General features: G+C 54.4%; 2 protein-coding genes across 8 annotated transcripts; one reads left to right on the forward strand and one right to left on the reverse strand.

Annotated features, from left to right (window-relative positions):
- Positions 1–558: 558 nt before the first annotated feature.
- CACFD1 (calcium channel flower domain containing 1) lies at positions 559–10,995 on the forward strand. Of its 7 annotated transcripts, none has more exons than XR_007629439.1 (7): positions 559–757; positions 5,479–5,551; positions 5,963–6,088; positions 6,204–6,311; positions 6,781–7,235; positions 9,932–10,053; positions 10,642–10,995. XR_007629439.1 is itself a non-coding variant. In XM_050320035.1 (6 exons), the coding sequence occupies exons 1-5, from the start codon at positions 634–636 to the stop codon at positions 6,872–6,874; spliced, it is 525 nt and encodes a 174-aa protein (XP_050175992.1). In that variant the 5' UTR covers positions 559–633; the 3' UTR covers positions 6,875–6,884; positions 9,932–10,991. The 7 variants fall into 7 exon arrangements, 3 of the variants coding, with proteins under 3 accessions (XP_050175992.1, XP_050175991.1, XP_050175990.1); XR_007629440.1 differs by having other exon boundaries at positions 6,781–6,884; XR_007629438.1 differs by having other exon boundaries at positions 6,781–6,884; positions 7,147–7,235; positions 9,932–10,992.
- Positions 10,996–11,222: 227 nt separating this feature from the next.
- Positions 11,223–15,756, reverse strand: SLC2A6 (solute carrier family 2 member 6). Its single transcript, XM_050320032.1, has 10 exons — positions 15,635–15,756; positions 14,871–15,033; positions 14,574–14,780; positions 13,930–14,029; positions 13,426–13,637; positions 13,128–13,280; positions 12,664–12,772; positions 12,252–12,425; positions 11,828–11,973; positions 11,223–11,742 (listed from the first exon to the last, which is right to left on the reverse strand). The coding sequence occupies exons 1-10, from the start codon at positions 15,733–15,735 to the stop codon at positions 11,584–11,586; spliced, it is 1,524 nt and encodes a 507-aa protein (XP_050175989.1). The 5' UTR covers positions 15,736–15,756; the 3' UTR covers positions 11,223–11,583.
- Between the last annotated feature and the right edge of the window lie 11,452 nt (positions 15,757–27,208).

Below are 27,208 nucleotides of genomic sequence, written 5' to 3' on the forward strand. Positions count from 1 at the left end.
GCCCTACTTCTGCTCCCGTTTTTCTAGGGGGGAAAAAAAAAATTATTCCATTCCAATGAGGGGAGGTGTCCCTCTGTCTCTAGGGGGGGAATTTTGTAACAGTGTTAAATTCACCTTAGTGCAAGGATTCACGTGTCCCTTTCTGGGTGAGCAAACGCTGCCTGCAGGGATAACAACACCCAGGTGTTTGCCAGGGGGATCCAGAGCTCCCGTGCCCCCAGGCCCTGGCGCGGGGGTGCAGAGGCTGTGCCTCTGCTTATGAATATGTACAGAGCGGGCTCTGCCCACCAGCCCTTTAATGAGAGTGACATCAAAGCCCAAAGCCCTGCCTGCTGCCGGGGGGGGGGGGGCCAGAATGCAACACAGGCAGGGAGACGTGGAGGCAGCTCCGCTGGCATCGCTGCTGCTGCTGCAGGCACAGACCCTCCATTGTCAGCCCTGGGGGGGGCCCAGCCCTGCATGGGGGCACGGGGACAGGCCCAGCAGCACCGGGGCCGGGTGTAGGGGCTGTCCCCTGGAAGGAAGGACACGGGGGGGGGTGTCACTTGGAGGGGAGGGGCATCCCGCGCTGCTGGGGCTCAGGTGGGGGAGCGGGGGGATTGCCCCCCGTGAGCCCCCCGGAGCAGGGGGGAGATGAGCGCTCAGGATGAGCAGTTCCCGGCAGCAGCCCCTGAGCCGGCGGCTCCCTCCGCCGATGATGGCATGACCTGGTGGTACAGGTGGCTCTGCAGGATTGCCGGGGTCATCGGGGGCATGTGTAAGTATCCCCTTCCCTCGCAGCCAGAGGTTCCCTCGTGGGCGCTGTTCCTGCATGTGAAAGTGTCGCGGGTCCTGCCACCTCTTGTTTGGGGTCTCGTTGGTGCAGGGGAGGGGGGGGTCGTGCCACGAAAGTCTTTCGGGATTATGGGGTTTGTGTCTGCTCTGGACACTCGTTTTTGCTGCTTTTTTGGGCAGAAGGAGGAGCGGTGGCTGTGCCTGAGGAGGGGTGGTTGTAGCTGCCAGCCGGAGATGTGCTTTGTGCTCACCCGGACCTGAACTTTGGCACCTGGGAGAAAGGGACGTCACGGGGGGGGGAACTGCAAATCCTCGAGTTTCTTCTTGGATATGGCACTCCCTGGAAGTGATGGGAGCAGCAGCTGAGCCTCTGGTACTGCGGGGGAGGGCTGTGGGCAGATAAATGAGAAGATTTTACTGCAAGCACCAGGGTCAGGGTGCTCGTGCTCAGCGGGGTCAGGTCAGGCCTGGAAGAGGGGCCACAGGGCTTGGTTCATCTCTTTTGAGTGTTTATATGTTCCTGCAGCTTATTTTCTTTCCCCATCCTGACTGTTGGAGCGTGTTTCCCATTGCTCCTACTGCTGATTGCACAGGCCTTGCCCGTGGGGTTTTTTGGAGGTGAATAATGGACTTGGTTTGTGTTGTGTGTTTTTAAGGGGTTTGGTAGGACACTGAGAACAGAGCTGCAGACGGCAGAGTGAGTTGGCTGCGCTCTGAATTACCTGCTGCTGAAAAAAATTTTCCCAGGGAAAGAGTCTTTGCAACTTTGCCAGAAATCAGGCTGTCCTGGAGTGCTGTTTTGCTACATTCTGTGGAGAGATTAATAGCTCTTAAAAGCGGGAGGGACTGTTATGACCGCTTAGTCTGATCTCCTGCAGAGCACAGGATGGAGAATTTCTTCTGCTTCAGGTCCACAACTTCGAGTTAAACAAGAGGGTTTCTCAGCCAGTGCAGTCAGCCCTGATTTATTCCATCAGCTGTAGCATTTTGTCTGATCCCCCTCTCTCCCCTCCCAGGCCTGCCTCTCGCCTTGGGACCGCACGAGCCCGCGGCGCTTTCGGAGGCGACATTTGCAGGCCGCGGTGTGGCTGGGCAGGCTGGCGACAGCCCTTTTTTTGGCTGGGCTGGCCAAGCACGTGCTGCTCGCACCGTTTCACGTCTTGGGTGCTGAAATCCTGGAGGTGTGACAGGATTTGGTAGGGCTGCTCCGACGGGGCCAAACATCCCGGCCTCGCCGTGCCCTGCCGGAGGCCCCCGCGCTTCTGGCCCGGCCGCCGGCCAGGACACCAGCTGGGAAGTGTCTGTGGAGCTGGTCCCAGGTGGGGGTTTAGTGGAGCAGCGTCTTTCCCACAGGCTGGGGCTGTAGCTGGAGCCTTTTCCTGCAGTTCTGTCCCGTGCAGAGCTCAGGGGGGACAGGGCTGGAGGGTGAAGAGCTGGAGCGGGCAGGTCACGCCGGTGGCACTGCCCGCCTCGTGCTAGAGCAGCTCACGAGGGGCTTAAAAAGTGCAAGCCTCTGGAGACTTCTTTTTTTTTTTTCTCCCCTCTGTCTTCGTGTTTCAAAGCAGCTGAATTATACTTGGATTATTTTTCCAACCTTTTGTTCACAGCTCTGAGAACTCTTGACTTGTTTTTACAGGAAAGCCGAGAGTTTTACGTATTTGGGTGAGTCTGGGAGAAGAAGCTTTTGGAAGAAGAGACAGGTTCTTAACAGGATTGCCAAAAATCTGGGGAGTGACAGCTTGTTCCGTAGCCCTGACTGTCTCCCTCCATGAGGTTTGTGAGGCAGTGAGACACAAACTCTCCTTATGAGCAGGGAAATGGGGGACTGTGGGAAGAGACAACCAGTGCCCTGTGCTGGTAACGTTCCTCTTCAAAATGCTGCTTGTTCAGCGTCACCTTGTTGAAGGTGGATGGTTTGGAGAAGAGGTGCTGAATAAAAACAGCAAGGCTGGAGTTTGTTGCTATTCTCAGAGCTTGCTATGAAAGAACAGAACTCATTTACAAGGACTGTGGTGCTGCTACAGGGGTGGATTATTTCTTAGAGAAGGAAAAATTCCCCATAGAAAGGAAGAGAAACTTTCTAAGTGGAGGTGAGACCAGCAGACAACATCTACCACATGCAAACACCTGCAGCCACAACTTGCTTAAGCCAGAAAAGTCCAGGGGCTGGAGCAGGAACCAGACAGACAAGGTTCAGGATCTGTCTCTGGCTCTTGCACACGCTGGCTTGGTGACCTTGGCCAAGTCCCTTCTCTCCCTTGTGTTCCTGTTTGTAATAGGACGAGGAGAGTCTGTGGCTTTTATAAAATGCTCTAGGAGCAAAAATAGGCTTGTGTTGAGGACAGTGACCAGCTGCTGGAAATGAATAGAGCCTTTGTGGGGAAGGGTGTCCTTCCCCCCTCATTTTAGCTCCCAGTTATTTGTGCTTCCTCAGGGATTCGAGATGGGACAGCAGTTAAACAAATGGCAGAACTGTCTGTCTTTCACAGCTGACGTGCCACTGAGCATTATCTGCATTTTAACCCTATCATGAGGCCTCTGTTTTGCAGAAAGAAACCCCTGGCTTGGCAGCTCAGTCCCCTCTTGGCTGCTGAGGCAGGAGCTGATCCTGCCCCGGTGGGACAGGGATGTACCAGGCTGCTGTGGGATGTGCTGCTCTGCAAAGGAGGCCCAAGGTCACTGGCTCGTTATCTGCCTCTGTGGCTGTTGGCAGCCACCTCCGAGTGCAGTGTTCTGAAATCCCAAACCTTTGACTCCCTTCCTGCTGGTTGGTGCTCCTGCTGACGTAGGGACTTGCTCAGCTCAGGCTTCCTGGTTCATTAGTCCATTGGCAACTGGGTTGGTTGCTGAGCTGACGCTGCTGCAGGGACACTTAGTGCTCGAGGGTTGTTTTGGGGTGTTTGAGGACCAAACCAAACCAGAACCCTGGCAAAACAACCCCTGGTTGGCTTGGCTAAAAAAAAAAAAAAGGATAAGGACAAAAACTTGCTTGGAAGAGAACATTCTGCTTCCCTTGGTTTGTTCTGTGGTGCAGACCAGCTGGGAACTGCCTGGACCTCTATGCTCTGCTGTGCTGCTCAGCCAGGCAGGGTCTTACCCCAACCCTGGCTGTGTTTTGGGGATAGTTCTGCTGCTCTGCTAATTATAAAGTGCCAGAAAGTCGTTCAGCATTATTGTCAGGAGTGTGCTTTCCTGGGAAGGAGCGAGTGCCACAAGCCTGCAGTGCTTCCCCTGAGCTCCCCTTCCATCAGCATCCAAGGGTTTGTTTGCCACAGAGAATTAGAACCCCCAGTGTTGTGCCCCGCTCTCTGTGCTGCTCCCAGCAATCCTGCTTCCAATTGCTTTTCCAGCTCTCCAGCTGTTTGCGTGTGTGACTTTGGAGTAGATCATCCCACCCCCGTGCCTCAGTTTCTCCTGCAGTGTGGGGACACTGACACTGGTCCCTCTGAGATGGGAGGATGAGAAGCGCCCTTGGAGCATGGATGTTCATATGTCCTCTGGCATTTCTGCTGGCTGATCTTGTTCTGGCAGGATTCTCCAAAAGATTTTGGGTCCTGGGGAATTAGTTCTAGGAAACGTTTGAAATTAACCTTGTTTGGTGTTTCCTAAAACCAGGAGGTCATTTGCTTGTGGGATGACCTTCGATCGATCCTGTCGTTGCCTGCAATTCTGCTTGCCAGCCCGGTAAATAAGGATAACTATTTTTAAAGGAACTTTGAGGATTCAGCAGTGACTGCTTGAAAGAAACCTTGAAGCCTATGCCAGGCTTTTGAAGGTCAGGGCTGCTCACAGCAGCTCTGCTCAGGGATACCCCTGAAATCCCTGATCCCAGGCTACTCTCATTCTCAGAGAGGGACTCTGCTGCTCTCCACCGTGCTGCTGATCTACCCCAAAAAGGCCTTTAAGGGCTGTAGAATTAATTTTAGCTGGAGTTTTGCAGGCTGGTGTTGTTTACTGTGGACTCAGCCCGTGTCTCTGCCCTCCCACCTGGGCTCGGGTTCCCGGTGTGCAGCGGTCTCCGTCTGGCATCAGCAGAGAGAAGGGGTTGTATCAGGTGCCAGGAACACTCTGCAAGTTTAATGAGGCAGGAAGGAGGTGGTGGCAGCTCTGCTTGGTCGCTGCTGCCTGGTTCCTCTCCTTGGGTTAGAGTCAGGAGTGCTGGGGCTATTTTGGACTCTGCTTTATTTGCTTCCATTTGTATTAGCAGAGATGCCGAACTTGGCTTTTTTCTGCCCATCTCTAGTGGAGCTGCACAGGACCAGCAGCATGTGGTGGAGACAGGGTTCACCTCTACTCTGTTTATTGTTTGCCTGTGTGCAAGTCCTGTTTGTGCTGAACTTTCCCTGTGCTGGTCAGAGGTGGTGCCTGCTGGCACTGCTTGCTTCACTCCGGGACAAAGCAGTAATTCCTTGCACATAAAAATCAGGTGCACGTAAAAATCATGTAAAAGGAAACACTTTGCTGTTCTACACAAGGGAAATAGTCGTGCAAGTGTCATGCTGAGACACCCAAGTGCTTGGAGCAAAAGGATACCCAGTCAGAGGAGCTGGGAGGAAACCCTCTCCCGGGCTCCTTTCAGACCATCAGAACTTTCCACCCACCCTCCTGTGTTTCTCTGCAGTGCCTAGAGGTGCTGGCCAAGGGCTCCTGATCGTGGGCATGCAAGGTTGTGTTCGTGGTCACTGAAAACCTCTTTCTTTCCAGCCTGTGCCATCGCTGGTCTCTGGAACTGTGTAACCATCAACCCCCTCAACATCGCGGCCGGCGTGTGGATGATGTGAGCAGAGTTTGCTTTTGTTCTTCTGCTGGGAGGAAAGTTCTGTTAGTGAGAGTCCTCTGAGGAAGGGGCAGAGCTGCTCTGCTTGGGCAGTGGATGGGAGCAAAACATCCCTCAGACTCTGGGAATTCCCAGGTCTTGCTCTGCCAGGCGGGTTGAGATGTTGAGTTTATTCTATTTGTTATTTCTTTATGTCTTTTGGGGTAAATACTCAGATACACTTGTCCAAAATAAGCATAGAGCACCAGGGTTTGGGAATTATCAAGGAGAAGGGGGGGAGCACCGTGGGGTCCAGCCTCACCATTCCCTTCACCTGCATTTGGGCGTGGAGCAGGTGGTCTCTGGGGGGCTGGAGGGGAATTGCTGACCCCCACTCCGGGCTGGATTAACTCTGTTTTGCTCTGTCTGGAGGCTCAACGCCTTTGTCCTGTTCCTGTGTGAAGCCCCTTTCTGCTGCCAGTTCATCGAGTTCGCCAACGCCGTCTCCGCCAGGGCGGACAAGCTGCGGGCCTGGCAGAAAGCGGCTTTTTACTGCGGGTGAGGACGCTCCGGGCTGCTGGTGGGGGTGCACGTGGGCACAGCGGGGGATATGAGCATCTCTGCACCCTGTGGGGAGGGGAGCCAGGCTCTGAGGGCTGCCTCTGTCTTCCAGGATGGCCGTGTTCCCCGTCATGCTCAGCCTGACGCTGACCACGCTCTTCGGAAACGCCATCGCCTTCGCCACCGGGGTCCTTTACGGTCTGTCGGCGCTGGGCAAGAAGTAAGAGACGTTTGTCTGCCTGGGGAGGGGGAGGTGGAGGTGGAGCTCCAGCCCTCGCCCCGTCTGCCTCCCCAAGGCTCTGCTTTCCTCTTGCACTACCTGTGCTTTCGGGTGTAAACGCTCCTGGAGGAAATCTCCCCGGCATCATCCCAGAGCCCTGGGGAGGAAGGCCCCAGGGTCTGCTGAAGCTCTGAGCTTTTGGGAGTTCAGATGAGGTTGCCCTGAGGGTCCCAACCCTCTTTCTGCAGCTGTTGAGTGGATGGGCCCATCTCTGGGGCAATGAGCAGCTTTGGTGGGGTGTTGGGAGGGCCAGCAGCTCTCGTTTCCCTGTTGGCATCCCTCAGCACGGATGGCCAGGGGTGAGCCAGGTGGAGCCGGGCCCCAGCTGGGAGACATCTCTGCCAGGGGCTGTACCCACCATGGTGGGCACCTGGAGTTCACACCCCCATGCTGTCCCTTCTCTCCGCAGGGGAGATGCCATTTCCTACGCTCGGATCCACCAGCAGCAGAAGCAAATGGATGAGGAGAAGCTCACGGGGACCCTGGAGGGACAGGCTCTCTGAGGCACACGGGGTAACCTCTCCTGAACACTGAGATGGTGAAGATACGGAAATCCACTCTGCCCTTCCCTGTGCCTGCTCCCCTCTCTGCTACGCCGCGATTTCCCTGGACGCTGCAGCAACTGGAAATCTCAGGGGCTGGGGCAGGCTGTGCCCTCTTCTCACACCAGCAGCCAGACCTCAGCGTGTTGGTCCCTCTCTCCTCCTCAACCCTCAACCAAATATGTCACAGTCCCTTTATTTTTTTAATTTTTTTTTTTTTTTTTCTGCTGCAGAGGTGCTGGCTCTCTGAGTGCTGCTTTCCCAGCCTGAACAGGCAGCCTTTTTTTTGGGAGTGACCCTTCGGAAACTGCTCTCTGGATGGGTGAGGAGGGGCAGAGGTGACCTGCCAGCTCCTTGCCTGTGCTGGTCTTGTGGGAAAGGACTTCCAGAAAAAAAAACATAAAAGACAATAACCATCTCTGCAGAGGAGCTGCCAGAGGTGCTGGGGCAGATCCTGGGACCTACAAAGCACAGTCCCTGCTTCCTCTGGACACAGCTGCAGGCAGTTACTGTGATTTACTTGAATTATAAGAATTAATTTCTTTGTCTTAATAAGGGCACTTTTCTTAAGCTTCACTCTTTTACTGGGGCAGAAGGGAAACAATGTTTGCTGTACCTCAGCTGGAGAAGGGTTTTGTTGCTTGAGCCAAGTGGGATTTTTTGCTGGTGTGAGCATCCTTCTCCTGTGAGCCTGGGACCCATCCCTCTGTGGAAGGGACCTGCTCTTTGCTTGCCTGGTACAGCCTTTGTCTTTGGGCTCGTGTTCTTTTGGCATCAGTCCTGAGCTGCACCATTTTGTTGTGGACAGCTGGGGTGTCTTGCTTTATTATTCCAGGCTCTGTCAATGGTTTTCATGTTGTACTTTCTGTTTGCTTTGTACCAGGCAACACAGAACTGTTCCAGAGCCCCCTCTTCTCATCACGGTTTCTTCTGGGGGGGGGAGTTAATTTATTTGATTTTTACATGGTTGCTTTTTGTTTTGGTTGGGAAAAAGGGGAATAATTTATTTCTAGTTATTTAAGTATTTTGATGGGACTCATTTTCTCTGGATGTAGGAGAAAGGAGTGCTCTGTTTCCTGTCCTTCAAAGGGCTGCCCCTTTCACCAGGGGTCTCTTTCACCAGGGACAGCCCTGGCTGCTGTAACAGGAATGCTGCAAAATCCAATTTCAGCCTTCAGAGCATTACTCAGACTTCTCTTGAAAAGTGTGTTATCCTTTGACCCCTTTGTCTTGTTCTGGGTCACTGACTTGAGAAAGTGTGTTTTCCCCCTCTTCTGGGAGAGGGAAGGAAGGAAAACTGGGCTGTAACTGCTGGGTTGGAGCTGCCACAACCCTTTGTGTCCCCAGCAGCTCTGGGGAGCAGAGGGGTTGTGCTGTGGCCTGAGAAGGGCTGGGGGCTGAGTGCTGTTTGGGGTTTGGGGAGTTCTGTAGTGTTTAGTAGAGGAATGTTGCAGACTGGTGCACGTAGCCACGAGCATGTCTTTGGTAGTGACTGCTTTGCTCTGTGAGTAGTTCCACAGCAGCTTTAGTGGCAGGAGGTGAAAGGCAAAGCACAGGCTTTGGGGTAACACTTGCAGGCTGCTCTGAGGGGCCACAGAACCGGTGGGACCCTTGTGCCTTCACCTGACTGTCCTGATGCCAGGGACCAGCAGTGGTCCCTGGGGCTGGGGCAGGCAGGTGCTGCTCCAGGTCACCTGGAGGGCTGCTTGGCACAGACAGGCCCTCTCTGCTCCCTTGGCACCGAGGCAGAAGTCCCTTGGATGCCAACGGTGCTGTCATGGTGTGTTTTGTGGCAGAGGGGCCTGACCCTGGGGCTGAGGCAAGTGAACAATCTGCATCAATCTGCCACTGTGAGGGGGATGCAAAGCTCAACTCTGAGCTGAAAATGGGCCTCAGGGACTCTTCTGAAAAACAGCCAAGCTGGAGCCTTCAGCCACAGTGCTTGAAGTGTCTCTGTGCCTGCCACAACGGGGCGAGTCACAGATCTGTGCTCCAAGAGTGCTGACTCCTACAGGTGCCTGTCTGGAGTGGGAACTCTTGGGAATTTTGGCTGTCTGATGCAGCTGAAACCAAGCCACGTGCTGTCATCATTGCAGACAGGCTTGGAGACAGCACCCATGGCTTTTAAGAGTTGTAGCAAGAGTTAGTGTTTGGTCTCACCTCCGTGTGGGCAAGAAACTGTTTTGTGGAGATAGAAAGGACCTTTAGAGTAGTAGCATCACAGTAGTTAACGTGCCCATTCACAGTGCATGGTGGTTATTAGTTGTGTTTAGAGGCACCCTCGGGGTGCCTGGAGCTGTGTAAGGACAAATGAAGTTCAGACCCTGCTCTGGAGGTTTTACAGGCTCGACCTAATCCCTGCTGATGGCATCCAGGCTGGATGGCTGATCCACAGGGTGTCTGTGGAAGAGGTTCTGCTTGCCAGGTTTGGAAAAGGCTTCCTGGGAGACCATGGGATAGAAAGTTTGTTATGTGAGAGCTCAGGAGAGGGCGATGCATTGGCTACAGTGAGCTGTTGGCACCTGGGCACTGGCAGCACACGTGCCCCTGGCAGTGGGCTGTTACACCAGTCACCACATGAGCATTTACACAGAGTGCAACCATTCCATGTCCTGTTCAGCCATGGAGCTGACAGCACTCGTGCCTGTCAGCTCCACTGTCCCCTGGGGCTGCCCACTGGGCGTGAAGAGCAGAGCAGAGCTCGCTCTCTGCTGCAGGCCCAGACCTCGCTGCTCTGGGCAGGAGCTGGTTTTGTAACACCAATTGATTCTCTGTGTGTGCAGTGAATAAAAAGACCATTCTACCTCTGGAAAGAGCCACTGTGATTTCTCAGACTCTAAAATGTTGTAGCAAAACCCCTCAGACTTTCTATACTGAAGAAGGGAGGTCACTCAGAAAATACTTCTCCAGTGAGGTTCTCACAGGACCTGAAGAGTCCAACCTCATTTCATATTTGGGCATTTTCTCCTTAGGCTGAGCCCTGGGAAGCTCAATTCATCTTTGTCATTTTTTCCTCAGGAAAAAAAACATCCACTGTCTTCAGGGAAGGGTTTCACTGAAGATATCAAGACCTGGTCCATGGCCATGTGAGAAAGAGAACTTTCTAGCACAGGGCTGCCAGAGATCCTGAGCTTCAGAAGGTCAGTGGAAACCAGAGGCTCTTGAGAGCTCTGATAGTCAGGCCATGCTTAGAAACAGTCATATTCCAGCCAGGGCTGAATATCTTTCTGGAAAAGGGTCTCAGCAGCAAAGGGTGGGTTTAATACTGAATGTTCTCTGTGTTTTTTATTTTGACCCATCTCTCTTCCTCTGTCCCAGGCTGCTTTAAATTAATGCTGTGATAAAGCACATCTTCTCTTAGGTGATTTCTCTCATCTGCTGCTGCAGGGGATCTAAATGGCAGCTGGCATATCTTAAGGGCTGGGTCACATATGCTGTTTTACCCCCTGCTTCCTTGTGACAGCAGGTTTAATGTTCCAAGAATGGGAGAGTACAGCCATCTCCACCAGCCCTGAGGGTGCCAAGTGCATTTCAGGAGGTTGGACAAATGCCTGGGCACATCATCTCCCAGCTCAGCCTTTGTTGTTCTGCCCTTTTGGGAGGAGTTAGGTTGGATGTGAGACTCAGCAAGGCCATTAGTTCCTCACCGTCATAACCTCCTCCTGCAGCTGTGTTTTACCTAGGGTTGAGCTCTGAAAGATAATTGAAAAAAGACCTTAATCTTGCAGGACACACAGGAAAAAGGGGTCAGAGCAATTTGCTCCTAACTGTGCAGCTGAAATCTCAAAGTGATGGAGGCTCCACACAACCGTGGTGGAGGCACATCCACCTTTCTCTTTGTGGATGAGTAAAACCCTGTGGTGGGAAGGACCCACCCCCATACCAAGTGTTGTCAATACTCACTGTGTCTTTCCTACAGTGTATCACTTGCACTACAGCTGAATGTTTGTCTGTTCCCGTTCTTTTGTCCTGGGTTTTCCTTGTGAACTGTATTTGGTCCTGATCATTAGGCTTCTAGTGTTATGTGTGTTTTTAGAGCAATAAAACGTGGCAGCTTTTTATACAAAATACCTGGCTCTGCCTCTTTCACAGTCCTTGAGTACACAAGACTCAAGGAAGGTGCAGTCTGCTGTGCTCCCCTTGCCACAGTCCTGCTCTGCCCCTCCTACCCCACCCACCAGCAGCTCCCTTCTCCCTAAATCAAGACAGCACCTTGCAGTTGGAGGCGAAACTGGTTTATTCTTGCAACTGCATGATGAGCTTTTGCCAGAACGGTGCTAGCTCCAGGTGCTAGCTCTGCTCCAGCCAAACCCTCAGGCTCTCGGGCTGCTTTGGTGGCTGCTGAGCACAGGATGTCCGAGCTCTCCTGCCCGCAGCCTCGCCTCTTATCTTCCAGGACACCTTTATCTCCAGCCTGGCACCGTTTCCCTGGCCCCATCCATGGGTTGACACGTTGCCCAGAGGGCAACAGGTAGTGTTGAGTGACGGGAAGAGAAGGTAAAGTTCCATTTGGCACCTTCCGCACCCGAAGCGAGACGATCATCGCCTCCCGTTCCTCTCCTGGTGCCGTCACGGGCAGCTCCAGCCTCCACCTCCAGCAGCACCACGTTTGCTTTGCCCTCGAGCCTGTGGATGGGCGGCCTGGCACGGCTGGTGCTGGGTGGCAGCTCCTACCTCCTCATGAACGACCTCCGGCCAGTCCTGAAGAAGGCCTCGATCTGCTCCAGGGACCTGCCCTTGGTTTCGGGGACGCAGCAGCCCGTGAATAAGATGTTCCCAGCACTGATGACAGCGAAGAACAGGAAGGGCACCTCGAGGCCGAAGGCGTTCTGGAAGGGGGACAGATGGCAGATGTGAGCCGGAGCAGATGGGCCAAGGTGGGGCTGCTGGACACCCTCCCTGGGCAGTACCCACCACGACTGGCAGGAAGAACTGGGTCAGGGTGAAGGCTGTCAGCCAGCTCACGATGACACAGAGGCCTGAGGCCACCCCTCGGGCTTTCAGAGGGAGGATCTCTGACATCAGCAGCCAGGTGATGGGGCCCCAGCCCAAGGCATAACCTGCAGGGGAGGAGGGTAAGGTGAGGCTGCCGAGGCTTCAAAGCTCACCGAGGAGTGCAGAAGTGTGTGTGAAATCCTGCCCTGCAACCCCAGCAATCATTATCTCCCCCACTCCTGCTGTCAGTCCTTGAAGCAACTTCAGTTGCCATCTTTCTTTCTCTTCAGGGTCATCTGCCTGCCTTCCAACTCCAAACCCAACCTCCTTGAGCCTCAGATGAGAAACATCCCCCAGCTGGTCCCCAGCCCTGTGCTGGGGGTCCTGGGCTCTCTGCACCTACCCATTATGAAGAACATGGTTGCCAGGAGGGGGATGAGGGTGATGTAGTTGGTTGGCTCAGCAGGAAGGCTGGCAGAGCTCACCAGGGTCTGGTTGGCAATGGTGCTGTTGTGAGAAACTGGCATGAAGTGGATATAGATCCCCATGGTCAGGTTGGAGGCCAACATGACACCAGCTGTGGATAGATACAACAGCAAAGTGGGAACAATTGGTGAGTGATCCCCTCCATGCCGAGGACTGGGCTCCTGAAAAAACCTCTGCTGAGGAGCTGAGCCACCACTGAGGGAAAGAGACCGCCCCACCTCCCTTCCTGAGTCCTGTAGGGCTGAATTTTTGCCTTCTGCATATTTGCAGAGCTCTTGGAAATCCTTAAATAAGAGCTTCCTTTGCACAACAGTGGGAGGAAGACACACCTGATACGAAGAGAAGAATCTTCCTCCCAGCTTTATCCATCGACACGGCAGCGATCGCCACCGAGAACAGACGTACCAAGCCAACAAGAGCTGCATCATACTCTGGTTTCTGCAAAAAAAAGCCCAGGGGAAGCTGAGCTGGGACAGCCAGGGAAGGGGAAAATTGCTACAGGTGCTGCCTTGACCTGGCTGATGACTTGGCCAAAGCCATTCTCCTTGTAAGAAACTGGAGAAGATATTCCTGAAGCTCAGAGGAGGAGAGCAGGGACACAGTGAGGCTGGTCCTGCTCCCCATCCTCATGCAGCCTCTTGCAGGGCAGGTGCTTGGCAATTGCTGCCAACCACGTGCTTTAAAAAAAAACTGCTTCCCAGTTGGGATCTTGTGTCTGTAGGGGACTTGGAGCATTGGGCAACCATCCCTGCAGCCAAGGCAGCCCGAGCAGGGGCTGAACCCCAGGGCTCACCAGGATCACGGATGTTCTCTTGAATATTGACTGCAGGTACACGAGGATGCAGGTGACACCTGAGAGCTGCTGCAGGAACCTCATTACCCCTGCAATCAGGATGGGCTTGTAAAGGAAGGGGTCCTTGATCTCAGCACAGGAGACACGACGGCTCTGGAGGGGACAAAGCCAGAAACCCGAAGTGTTAGCACCTCTGGGCACCACTGGGGCACCCAGAGGACGGCTTAGGAGTTACCCAAAGGATGGATTTTGCAGTTTTCATGTTACATTTCCCTGTGCTGGCTTTGAGCCTCCTCACCTGCTTCCTCACACTGTCCTTGATCTGCTCATATTCCCGGGCATAGTCTGTGTCTTTGCCCCGCAGCCAGCACAGGGAGCCCAGGGCCTCCTCCTCCTTCCCCTGGGACAGCAGGAACCGGGGAGAGTTGGGCATGAAGCAGAGCAGGATGATCATGGCAAGCACTGGCACCTCCCCAGCGACGGCCAGCCAGCGCCAGTCCAGGACCAGCCCTGCCAGAGCAGAACAGTTAGGGGGGGAAAGCACACAGGGGTGGGTGTCCTGGCCCTGCCTCCACCTGGGCACCCCAATAATTTGTAATAATTAAAAAAAAATTAATTCATATATTTTCTCCTAGAAAAGTAGCATTTCCAGCTGTATGATATGGGGAAATTTAGCACCCCTGTGGTGGTTGGATGTGAGGGGAATAATCCATCAACCAGCTGAGAAAGTTGCTTATTTTCAACTCCCCTTCCCTGCAGTCCCACTGAGGGTTTCCTGCCCCCAGAACACCGAGATACTTGCCCAGGGCATACAGGACGAGGGAGCCCAGCACTGCCATGATCTGAGGGCAGGCACCCAGCATGCCCCTGACCCCGGGGTGAGAGATCTCCGAGATGTAAACCTGCAGAGAGGACAACACACGCTTTACAGAGCATCAACATCAAACTTGTCACCCCCCCAAGCCTGCCCTCTGTCACTTTGCCGTCGTCCCCGGTGGGCAAGGGAAACTCAAATTGCTGGGAAATTGCCCTCTTGGGGCGGAGAGCCGAGTGGTCCAGCGGAACGAGCTGTCCTGGCTGGGGGTGAGGACAATCTGGCCCGCACCGCCACTTCCCTCCCTTCCCCCGGCACGGGAGAAGTGCCTGGACCCTGTTACTGGGAAGAAGTGCCCTGGTGTTACTCAATCCTTGCCTTCCCCTCTGCACCAAACGCGAGGGCGGTGCTTGGGAGGAAAGCACCCCGGAGGGTTTAGGACCTGCCTTTGCTTTTCTGCGGGCGAGACAGTCCTGCACCGGCTCAGGCTGGCCACGCCGGGGCTGCTAACCCGGTGCACCGTCCCCATTCTCCCAGCCACAGCCCTGCAGCTCTGCCGATGCCTCAGCTACAGCACCGCGGCATCTCCCGCCCTGCGATTCCCTGGCAAGCTCCCTCCCGCGGCACTTTACCGGGATGGAGGCGGAGGTCACTCCGCCGGCGTAGCCCGTCAGCACCCGGCCCAGCAGCAGCATCCAGACGCCCTGGGCGCTGGCCATCAGCGCGTATCCCACGGCCGAGGGCAGCGCCGAGAACATGATGCTCAGCTTGCGGCCCAGGCAGTCGTTGAGCATCATGGTGCTGAGCCCCCCCGCCGCCGCTCCCAGCGTGAACACCGACTGCAGGGGCACCGAGAGGGGCTGTGGTGAGACCGGGCTCACCCCCCCGGCCCTGCCCCACGCCCCGGCAGGGACAGCCCCGCTGCTCACCCCGAACCAGGGCGCTGTGTGCTGGTCCAGCCTCAGCGCGGGGCTGGGATGAGCCTCCAGGGCAGGGATGACGGGCGAGGGGTAAACCAGGGCGAAGCCGAAGCTGAAGTTCCCCAGGACAGCGGCAAACACGGCCAGGTAGAGCCGCTGGTTGTGGAGGCTCCTGAGGGAGGGACGGAGAGAGAAAAGGATGTGTTGGGCGCCCTTATTCCACCCAGCAGAAGTTTAAATTCTGTCCTGCAGCTTCCCTCAGCCTTTGCCGAGGCCCTCGTGATGCTTGTGGAGGGATTTTCCTGGGGAATGCCTCTGCACAGCTCTGGGCTGGTGGGGTTTCTCTGAGCTCCTGCTGCGTGGTGGGAGATCCTGTCTCCCCTGGGCACCACTGATCCTTCCCTCTGTGCCAGGTGGTGTTCGGAGGGTTCAACAAATCAAGAAAAGCAGAAGCTGGAGCTGAGTGGCCCCACAGACCCAGCTGGCAGCTGGCTCGTCCCGGCAGAGCAGGGAGAAGGTTCTTTCAAAGCCCCCCGTGCCCCCCAGCAGGACCTCATGCCCCCCATGGCAGTCACAGCCCCAAATCACACCAACCCATCGGTCTTCCAAGTGGGCTCATCCAGCACCCACACTCTTGGTAAGGACAAGACCCCATCTCGAGGCGGCTTGGAAGGAGCAGCACCACGAAATAGCTCTTCCACTCAGCTCCCTCCAGCCCAGTGCCCTCGGGATGGGGGGCACAGCCCACCCCGTGGCTCCAACCTGGCCCTTACCGCAGGTACTCCTTGTCGAGCCTCCTGACAGTGCTCTCGGGGAAGGTCTGGTACGAGGAGCTCGTTTTCCTCACCAGGGGCTCCCGTGCACTCGGATCCATGGCAGTGCCTGGTGCCTGTTGTGCTGCTGCGCCCGGGGCGGATGCTGGGGCTGCCCACGGGGAAGGGGAGGAAGAGGCAGCTGAAAACGAAAGGGGAGAGGCTGCCTGGCCTTGCCTAATCAGAGAAATCTGTGCCTCGTGGGTTTGAGCCTGGCTGGCCCCCGAGAGGAAACTGGGGGGGGGCCGGAAAACCGGCAGGAAAAGGCCCACGGGGTGACAATGGTACCACGGGGTGACAATGGTGCCCTAAAGTCTTCACCCTGTGGCTGCATCGATGCCAAACCCTGTCACTGCAGTGGCATTTGCAGGAACAATCCTCGCAGAACTGTTTTCACCAGCAGAAATGTCCCTTTGCTAAGGCCATGTCCCTCCCCTTGAGGAACTGTTAGACTGGTGAAAATGCTCCTTCTCTTTACAAGGGTAAATTATGCCTGTGTCAGTCTCCAGAGCCACCCTGGGGAAGGGATTTTCAGAGTAAACCAGAGCTGAGGAAGAGGAAGGGGAGGAAACAGGAGGGAGGTGAATATGGAGTGGGTGTAGGGAGCAGGTGATGGGGATGGAGAGCACTGATGAAAATGGAAAAGGGACAGTGGGATCTCTGCTGCATTGTGTGCCCATGGGTGCCTTGACCCCTTGCCCTTATCCTCCCAGCCCCACAGGGCTCTGGGGGTAGCACTGTGCTGGGACATCTGCAGGTCCTGGGGAGCAGCAAGGTCCAAACTCACCCTATAGGAAAAGGGTGGAAAGTAGAGAAAGTGGCCAAAGTAGGGAAAGTGGCCAAAGCCACTGGGATTTAATTAGCAAAAGATGTATTTCCCTGAACTACTGTAGTGCACCTTTTGTTTCCATCATTCACTTTGGCCCCTGGTGTTTTTGGGACCACCTGGATCGTTTCTTCAGCCCCAAGCCTGTGTGGGAGCTGCAGTGATCTTTCAGTGTCAGTCTGGACATGCTACGTCTTCCCTCCGTGTCAACTGGTTCCCCTTCTGTAACCACCAAGTGCTGGTGGTTGATCTGTCTGATCCATGCTGGGGATTTACGGCTGACTCAGGCACTCGGGGCTCCAATTTCTCCGCAGGAAGAAAGGTCATGGACTGGGGGGAATATCTGGGTGTCAGGCCAGATCATCCAAAAAAATTTCCAGCACCGTGTTGGTCTGAGCAGGCATGTCACAACAGACCTGGGGCTGGTCCCTGTACCCTGGAATCCCCCTCCATCAGCAGATGCTATAGGTCACATCTCTAGCATCCACTTTGCTCCATGAGCCTGGGCTTGCTCCCACTGCATGGTTTTGCAGCCCTGAGCTGGAGCAGTGGGATCTCCCTGAAACGTGGAGGGTTATCCAGTGTCTGTGCAGATTTGTCAGCTGCTTCAAGCAGGAAATTACTTTGTTTCTTTGAAAAACCTCCAAGCACCTGTAACACCAGGAGGCTCAGGGGGAGCCAGAGCCTGCACTGATCTCAGCTCAGGGCTGAGCCCCCAGACAGGTCTGTCCCTCTTGTCCCCTCAGGGAAGGGGGGGTCCCTCAGGTGTGGTATAACAGGTCCTCACTCTGCTTTCCATGTTTTCCTTCTAAAAGTGCAGTCTTGGCAAGGAATAAAGCACCCACCACCCTGTTCCTGCTCCAAATCTCCCTGGGGACTGTCTCCTGACTTGCTGTGGGTCCTACCAAAACACACAAGGGTGGGTAAGGTGAAGGAAGACTCTGTGTCACCTTTGTCTCTGGTGGGCTGTACTTGACTCAGAGAAGTGGCTTCTGCCCCATTCCCCACCTCTGCAGCATCAACAGGGCTCCAGGTGCTCGAGGGTGAACTGGGGAGGGATGAGGTGCCTACTTTGGGAAAGAGCAGGCCAGCCTGTGGCCGATTAAAGGGCAGTCTGGTTTCGCTGAGAGCTGTTGGCTGCCTCGTCTGGAGTGATGCATTGCTTGGGCTCCCCAGGACCTTCCTCCCCCCCCTGACAGCTGTGAGATAGATCATGAACATATGCAAAAAAATAAACGGCATCAAAGCCACTTGGCAACTCAACTAACCCAATTCATAAATTAATTTCTATTCCTCTTGTGGGGGAGAAATCAGTCACTCCTCAGGGCCGTTCGTCTCTCTCGCTCATCTGGCCACATCTTCCCATAAATCTTCCCGTGTGTCTGAGCTGGTGATTGCTGGGTCAGGATGCAATAACACCCAGTGCCTGCATCAGGTTGGGGCAGCCCTGGGGCTGGTTTGCCCTGGGCTGGGGCAGGGATGGTTCTCTCTGCATCGCCCACATCCCCTGAGGCTGGAGCAGAGCCGGTGTTTTGCAGCACTGTGCTGCTCTGTGGGTGCACGAGGGTGATTTTGGGGATAGGGAGCCACCAGGGCAGTGCAGAGGTACGATGGTGAACCGTCTCTTTGCTAAACAGCACGTGCCAGGTTTCCAGAGCCATGCAGGGGGTGGCTGGAGGCACATGGATGGACGGTGGGTGCTTGGTGGGGGCTGGCACCGTGCTGGATGCAGCCCTGAGGTGTGGTGCTTGTGGAACTGGGGGACTCTGAGCCCAAGAGGCACCTGTGGCTGCTGTCACCGTGGCTTTCCAAGACCCCGTGGCTTTGCAGAACAGCGCCTGTGCCCCCAGCTCCTGGTGGGCATCGGTACCTGGAGCCCAGGTTAGCTCTTCCAACCAGGCAGACAGAACTCAGCTCTTCCCTGGCTGTAACCCTCACCCCACTCCCCCCGCAGAGAAGAAAATCACCACCTTTCAGGCTGCCATCTGTTTATTTTGTTGGACTCTGCACTTGCTGAAATGTCTTTCGATGGATGAAGGAACGCAGAGTAGAAGAACAGAGCCTGGCAGGCTGCATGGTGAGTGGAAAATAGTTTTTTTGGGACTTTCTGGAGTTTGAAGGCCCGATGATGGATGTGCATGCGAGGGATGGTAATGGCTTTGTAAGTATCAAAACACAGAGCAGAGGAATAACTCTGCCTAATAGACTGAGAAATGTATGTCAGACAGGATCCTCTCCGCTCCGACGCGGAGCTGAATGATGGAGTGCTGCGGGGTTTGGGAGCAGAGGCTGGCACGCCTTTAGTGTGTTGGAAAAAAAGGTACAACTAGTTTTTTTGAAAGAATATTAGATCCTTGCTATGAGTGTGTTGGAAAAGGCTGCATCTTGCCTCAGAATGAGTCTGGAGGAGCCCTGTTTGCAGAGACCCGGGCGAGGGGCTCGCAGTGGCTGCGGCTCTGACCCACCGGGCAGGGCTGATGCTCCCTGTGCCTCCTGGCTCCCCTCTTGCTGCCTTCCCACTCTGCTCCCGGTGTCCAGACCTACTGACAAAAGTGATGGGTTTATGTGGAAATTTTGTGGGGATAAATATTTGCCTGTCAGCAAGGCTGGGTCAGGGCGTGATTTCTCATGTGCCGTTTGGAAATGACATTTCCAAATAAAATTAGAATTTTCCCCTGAGGGTTTTTTTTTTTTTTTTTTTTTTGTTCATAAGTTAGAGAATGGTTGAATTTGGGGGATTTCCTGGTTGCCATGCAAATGGAAGGGTTGTTCATCTCCCCATGCTTAGAGTGAGTGGTTTTGGTGTCCCACTTCCGACCTGGCTAACCTGGGAGCTGGGATGAGCTGGAGGACACACGTGTGATCTTCAGCTGGGCAGGGGATTTACCAGAAGTGGGATATTTTTACCTGCTTGTGGGGCTTTTTTTTTAAGGTCACGTGAAATCTCGTGACCCACAACTTCCAGTGCCTGTGGGTACAAGTGAAACTCAGTGGATAAAAAGGTGACCTGGGGGCAGGTCGTGGGTTTCCAGCCCTTCCCATGCCATTTGGTGGCTTTGTCACTCACTGTGTCTTCTGTGTCAGCTTTTGGGGTGTACACAGTGTCAGGGCAGCACAGGGCTATGCTCTTCTGGAGCCTGAATTCCCCCAGGGCTGTGGTGGCTCCTGAGAGAGGGAGGGATGCAGCCAGCAGTGCTCAGAGCTGGTCCCTGGTTGTCCTTGAAACTCCTTAGATCTGTGTCTTGCCCTGCTTGGATGCTGTGGCTGGGGTCACTGTGCAATGATGCTGCATGAAAGTAGGGTGCTTTTGGATAGGTCAGCCCTGGGAAACAGCTGAGATTTTCCCCAAAATCCAGCACTGGGCAAGGTGAGCTTGGGTGTGGCTGCTGGGATGAACCCTGATGGATCTCAGTGCCCAGTGCTGATCCAGGGTGAGTGAGCACAGGGCTGCACCACAGTGACTGTGGCAGCATCCATGGGAATCCAGCTGAGCCCTGCAGGGATGTCTGCAGGACAGGCTTGAGGGACTGGCATTATCCCACCCGTGACCTATGACCTTGGGAGGACAGTTCTGCCCTCACCCAGCTCAGCTCACAGCCAGGATGCAGCCCCAGGGGCTAAAAACAAATTTTAAGAACAAGCCCAAGAAAGGTTTGTTTCTGAAATACCCACCACTTCCAAAGGTTTTTGACACCCTGTGTTGGTTGAAAGGTGGCAAGGTAAATAAAATGACTTTCAAGAAGAATTTTTTAAAGAATTTTTTTTTGTTTGTATCTCCAGTTGATATTCTTGAGCTGCTGGGACAGGCCTTGGATTGGTGCCTATTGAGATGCCACAACCTGGTTTTTTTTGGATCCCCTTTTCCTTGCCCGTTTCTGACAGGTATTTTGAAGTGAAGTTCCATTTCCTCTGATGGCAAGGACTAAATTTCTTTAGTTTAGCTCGGGACACAAATCTCCCCCCTAAAATTCCTGAGAGCTGCTGCCTTGCTCCTTCCTTGGCTCCGTGCGGGTTTTTTTGCCAGTTTAATATGATTTTAAAAGAAAAAAAAAAAAAGAAAAAAAAGGCAAAACAAAACATATCATTTCCTTGATTTAATGTGAGCCAATTATGGCTCACAGGCTGTTAACTTCATCACCGCTTCTTCCAACAAAGACCTTGGTAAAATAAACCCCCGCGCCGGCGGAGCGGGGTTGGCAGCTGAGGCGCTGCCGGGACCTGTCGTCCGGCAAAGCCTCGGCTGGAGCAGAGGCATTTTATCCATCCCCCCAGCTCCCAGCAGGAAGAAAAAAAAGCCAGTGGCTCTGTCCCACACATGCCCGCTAAAATATCCCACCACTTGTTGTACATCTGCTGACGGATACCAACTGGAAAGGAGATTAGGGCTCAGACTCCCGCGCTGGGCTGTCTGCCCCTCCTAATGAGGAACAGATTGGAGCCCTCGCCGGCACGGAGCTGCCTCCAGCGCCCGGAAAATGGCAAAATCAGGAGGGCTGGGGCGGCTGGAGGGTGCCAGGGCATGGGACAGCGTGGTTGAGCTGTGCCAACAGCCGGGAAGAGCCTGTGCTGGGGCTGCGTGGGGTGCTGGGGGTCTGCAGTGGGACACCAGGAGTTGGGGGGCACCTGAGCTGGTGCACGTTTGCAGTCAGGGCTGGCAGTGGGTACCAGGGATGCTCTGTGGGATGCTGTGCACTCCTCAAGGGGCCACCTGCCCCTGCGCTGCTCTTGCCCATCGCCCTCAAATCACAGCAAGTGACACACCTTGAGGCAGGATCTGGCCCCTCCAACCTGGGCACTGCTGGCCTGGAGACCTGGAGCTGGGGGGTGCCCAGGCACAGTGAAATCCCACATATTATGGGTCACCCTTTGTGTGGGGCTTCCCAGCTGCTTTGCCTTGGGAAGAAAAATGCTTGTGGCATTTAGGGACCATCCCCAGGAGCAAGGTGCTTTTCCTAGCCCTGGCTGCAGCCATTTCCATGGGGTTTTGCTCTGGGACCTGCAGACCCTGCACCCATTTGCTGGTGACTGCATCCCCGTCTCTCAAATTGCTCCATCCCCTGGCTGGGATCCAGCACAGGAACGTTAACATTTTTTTTTTTTGTGGCTAATTCGGGGCTTTGGGCAGACCTGGTGCTTCCTTTTCCCTCTCTTCCTCCCCACCACTGGGGCTTGTTTTATTTTATGTTTCTTTTTAGCGGTGGTTGAGTTGAAAATTAAGATGTGCTGGGATATAATTCCCAATAAAAAAGCCAGTGCATTCCCTACAGGACCCTTGGTATAACTTCCAAGGCACCGTGCTGATTGTGCAGCCCCGAGTGCAGCTCGGCTGTGGGGACATGTCCCTGTCCCTGTGCTGGGTGAGGGCAGAGGGAAACCCGGCTCTTTCCCTTTGGCACAGCATTTTCCAGTGGTGGTGGGGTGGGGATTGCTCATAAATCATTTGTCTTGCTGGGAGTTTGGGGATGCAGCCTGTTTGTGTCCTCACTGAGGAGGGTGATGCTCTCCCAGTTCCCTGCTATGCATCACCTGCTGAATCTGCCGTCCCTGACTCCCTGTGGGATAAGGGATGGGGACAAGGCCATGTCCCCACTGGGGCTGTGGCACAGCCATGGGCAGGCTGGTGTCCAGCTGCCATCCATCCCTGGCCACTGGCAGAGAAGCATGGCAGAGTAGCAGGATTGCTGAAGTAGCCTATAAAAAGGGAAAGGTGAGCTAGGATTCCCATACAAGAGGGAATGGCAGGCAGCTGTGTCCCCAAAGCAGGAGAATAGGAGTTTCTTATAAGTCCATTTTTGCAGGCACCTTTTAACCCGTTTTCCTGCTGACAGAAAATCTCGTGGATGAAATCTGGAGTGAAAGCAGAGACCTGAAAGCACATTTCTGTTCCACTGGTGATCTGTAATATGGATAATCTTGTTACAGCCACCCGTTAGTCCTGGAATAAATCTGGAGTATTCCTGGGCAGATCTTAGTTTATCTTATTTGCATAACAGTGCTCTGGATCACTGAGGGCAGGGATGTTGGGGACACCCCAGGATAGTTTATCTATCCCCAACACCCCAGCCCTCAATGGCTTCCTCATTCGAGGTTGTTGAAAGAGACACTAAATACCTCCAATTGCTCTTAAACAAAAGAAGATTGGAAGTTTTTGGAGCTCAAGATGCACCAGGTGGACCAGAATTTTATTCAGGGCCTTTTGGGCCAAGCCCTACATGCATTAGAAAGAATCTTGAGGCGTCTTCACCACCTTGAGTTTCTCTGAGTGTTGTGAGTGGATAGAGGAGAAAAAACTGGAATACTTGTCCCTGCCATGGAGGGAGAGTTACAGCCAGCCTGTGTCCACATAGGAACCATCCAGCCATGGCCTCAGCTCCTTCCCCTTCCCACCAGCTTTGCTGCAGCTCCTGTGGGATTTTATCATTGCACTTTTAAACCCCACACGCCGCGTGTCCCCTCCAGCCCCTGAACTCTCCCTCACCCGCCCTCAGCCGCCGCGGCAGGTAGGGGCGACCCCTTGCTCCCGAAATTAATTTCCCTTGGGAAAGCCTCCTAAGCCAGTTCTACATCCCGCTGCCCCCGGGTACCGAACGGGTGAGCCAGACCTTGCAGGAGGATGAGACAGGAGAGCAAGAAGGAGCAGTGATGGGAGGTGTCACCCCTGCTCAGTCCCTGTCTCGTCCTGGAGCATTTGGGTGCCCCGAGCCCCTGGTGCCTGGAGGGGCTCATGTGAAAGCCATTAAAAAAGCGTGAGGAAAGGGAGCACGACGGTTGGGAATCATTTTGTTTGGGTTTCTAAAACGTGCGCATGAAAACACTGTGTGGTTTTCTGACAAATTTGAACCAGCGCTGCTCAATCCGCTCCAGCGCTGCTACTGTTGATCTAGCAGACTGTAAAGCATTTATTGGAGTTGCTTGAGGCGAACTTAAGCATCTGTGGAATAACAAGTCCAGGAAGTAATTGCATCCACAAGGAAAATATTTTTATGTATAATTCAGTGACCCATTTTATAAACATTGCGGTTCCACCTTGGACTTTTTTTTTTTTAATCCTTTTTTTTTTTTTTTTTTTCCCCCCTTTTTTTTTTTTTTTGCCCGCGGCTTTCCTTATCCGAGCGTCCGGGGTTAGGGAGCCATCCAGGGCTGTGTTTGGTGGCTCTGTGTTCAGGGTATGGCATGGAATGGGGCAAAAACTGGAGGGGAAAACCCCGGTGCTGGGGTGGGGACAGGGGTCTGGCTCTGAAGGTGGGGGGACGCCGGCACTGAGTGCTCTGGAGAAGCAGGGACGGCGTGGATTGCTCCTGCCGAGCTTGGCAAGCGCAGGGGAATTGTTTCAGGGCAAGGGCTTTTCTTTCTTCCTTAGCAAACCAGCTTTATGAGAAGATGAGTCACTTCCAGCCTGGGTGGCACAGTGCTCAGCGCAGGGCTGGGGAGCCAGGAGGCTGTATGTCCATTTTTGGGGATTTTGGGTGTTTCATTTCCACTGTAATTGCACCCTCTCCCCTATCCTTGTTACCCCAGTAGCTCTGTTTGCTCTCACAACACAGGCAGGAACTGGAAGGAGCCATCACACAAAGGCATTTTAGTGGGGGACTGGCCTGTCCCCTGTCAGCCTGGGCATGGCCAGTTTGGGGGCCAGTGTTAGACACAGGTGTTTAAATGGGTGACAACTTAAAAAATTAGATTTGCTCTAAAAAACCCCAAAGTTATAAAAAGATAAAGCCTCAAAACACCATATTAAAATTGCACTTAATTTTTGTGGGGTTAATACTGGGGGGTTTGTAGGTCTGTTGGCACCTCAACCAGGGTAGAGCTTCCCCTCCTGGAGTGTAGGGGATGGGTGGCACCAGAACTTACTCCCTCTGTTCCTGCTTTGCCTGCTGTGGATTTTTTGGCATCTTTATCCCTTGGGAGAAATGGAAGCCTGATGCAGGAATCTCGTGGGTCCCCTTCCTGGCTGTGGCACTGTGGGAAAGTGTCTGACCTCCCCCCAGTGCCTGTGCTGCCAGGATGGACCCTCACCTCCCATCCCAGCTCCTGCCCTGCTGTCTCTCCCTGTGCACAAGGCATGGCTCGAGGCCAGGCAGGGCTGAAAGTCGGAGGGCGAATCTCAAGTTGGAGGTGCCAGGCAGAGCCTCCCCTGCTTTTCCTGTTGCTTCCATCGCCCCCAAACTGCCGTGTCCTGCCCAGGGAGCGGAGATGCCAAGGGCAGCCACAGCCCCAGGGCCAGGCCCCGCTCCAGGAGGGAGAAGAAAACAAAACAAAACAGGCTTGGAAGTAAATATTATCTGAATATAGAGGAACGCGATGTTTCTTCATACGGGTCTAGAATTTCTGCCTTCTAACAGCTAACCTTGACTCAGCCAATATCCACAACATGCAGCTCTGGCCAAAATATGCTGGGCCTTAAAGTACCACAACAGCTGTTTTTCTTGCTAAAATATGACATTAAATTTTTTGGACGGCTGGATGCTTCCTTGATGAAAGTGGAGTAAGGGGCTATTTTTCCTCTCTCCTCTCTCTCTCTCTCTCTCTCTCTTCCCCCCTCCAGTCTTTCCTCCTTCCGTGCAGGGTGATAAAGCCCAAGCCTTTGCAGATATCCCGTGTGGGCAGGCGGCCGATGCGCCCGCGGGGCCGGAGCCCCGGCTGCGCCCCAAGGGAGGGGGCTGCTGCTCACTGAGCCCCCCCTTGTTATTCCTGGATCCCTCCCACGCCCCGGCAGGACCGATGCCAGCAGCAGTTACAGCCCTGACATCTTGTTTTGCTGATGGTTTGTAGCATGTCAGAAATGTTCTACCCTTAAAACAAGGGCACCAGCGTGGGGGTGGGGGGAGCTGAGAGTGGTGGGGCTGGTGGGTTTTGTGCTTCAGAACCCTTGTCCTTGCAAAAGGGACAGTTTGGGGCTTTTCAAGGGCTCCAGCTGCTGTCAGTGGTGTGGGGCAGGAGCCTGGTGGCCACATGTGAGCTGGTGCTGGTCCCTGTCCCTGAAATAAGCTGTAATTGGAGAAATTGCTGGTGGTGTGAGCTGGTGCTGCCTGGGATTTGCCCCACTTTGCGCCGTGAGAGGAGTGAGGGCTTGCACAGGGTTTGGAGCACTGCAAACAGTGCTGCAGTGGTTTTTGCTTTGGTGGTGTCACCTGGGTACCACCTGACATTACAGGTGTCTTTTTGGACAGCATGTCCATGGATGAGCTGCATTTCCCGGGCTGCAGTGGGCACCGAGATGGGGATTTGCAGAGGAATCACTGCCCTGAGTTGTAAAGTACAGGAATGGCCATGGTGGAAGCAGGGGTTTGTGGTGGGATGTGCTCTGGGGGTGCCAGAGAGGTGGCTCTGATCGTCAATACTGTGGCCACCCACAAGCAGCATGACCCAGTGGCACCTGGCTGTGGCTCTGGGGCAGTTCAGGGCTCACTCATGTGTGATGGGTGACGTGGGCAGCATCAGGATGGAGAGTCTGCTCCCCTCATTCCCATCCCATCCCCATGTCTGGAAGGGCTGTGGTTCCTTACCCATCTCCCTGTGAGATGCTGAGGACAAACTCCCTGCCCTCCACACCTCGTCCTCCCCTTCTTTTTCCTTTGGTTAAAGATCGGCTAAATTGTAACGGGAGACAGAAGAATCTTTAAAGAGGGGAGGTGGGAACCAAACCAGGACGAGGGTTTCATTACCCAGAGCCTCATGGGCTCATGGAATTTGACTGTAGGCTGATGTCACAGGCTGATCACCCAGTGAAGTGCAGCGCAGGCAGCGGGGTCGGGCTCAGGTGCTCCAGGTAACTCCAGGTTACCCCTTGCTCCTCCTATTTCCATAACAATCCTGCTGCAGGACCTTATTTATGCCAAGCTGCCAAGTTACCACATTTGCTGTGCTATTTATTTACAAGATCCCCGAGCTCTGGGGGTGCTCAGGGTGCCGGGCTGGGTCCTGGTGCTACCCCTGTGTGTGTGTGTGTAAGGTACGTGTTCCCTCTTCCCGGCCGGCGAGCATGTGGTTGGAATTAGCGGCTGGGCTGCAGGGGGAGCGGGCAGCTGGGTTTCTCCGGAGCGTTTCAGTGCTTAATCTCTGAAGAATGCAGAATGTCTGTCTGGACGCCCCGGCCAAGATCAACTCCGCGGCACGGGGAGGCCAATATAAACGTTCATGTTTTGTGTCACCGAGATTTCATTAGATGTTTTTTATGTAATTGCATAAGTCGAACTACCGTGATGAAAATGCCACAGCGAACAAACGGGGATGAATTGTGAAACCTCTCCTTCGAGGAGACGCTGGCCTCCTCCGGACCGAGGGGATCCAGCTCCAGCCTCTTCCAAGGCGCTTGGTGACCTTTTGGGATAAATAAGAGGCTGTTTGCCCATGTCTCCCCCTCTCCACCCCTCACCCTGACGTCAGGGTGAGCTCAGGCCTCGGCCAGGCAGCAGGTCTCCCTGTGGCCAGTGCTGGGAGGCAGAGGGGCTGGCTGCTCCTGTGCTCCAAAATACTCCCATCCCTCCTCCAAAACCCGAGGGAAGGCGGTGGGGTGGGGGGAGAGGAAGAAAAATCTCCAGTTTCTTGGCTGCCCGACATCCAAGTGCTCTGCAGAATCTGAATGATATCACTGCCCTCTTGATTTCTTGCTTTAACCCCCGGTAGAGGTGGGCAGGATGAGCTGCAGGGCTCGACAAGCATCTGCAGTGATGCTGCGCCCCATCCCTGTCCTCTGACCCTCTCTG

This window comes from Myiozetetes cayanensis, unplaced genomic scaffold (assembly GCF_022539395.1).
Source record: "Myiozetetes cayanensis isolate MyiCay16 unplaced genomic scaffold, myiCay2020 scf23, whole genome shotgun sequence".
Taxonomy (NCBI): domain Eukaryota; kingdom Metazoa; phylum Chordata; class Aves; order Passeriformes; family Tyrannidae; genus Myiozetetes; species Myiozetetes cayanensis.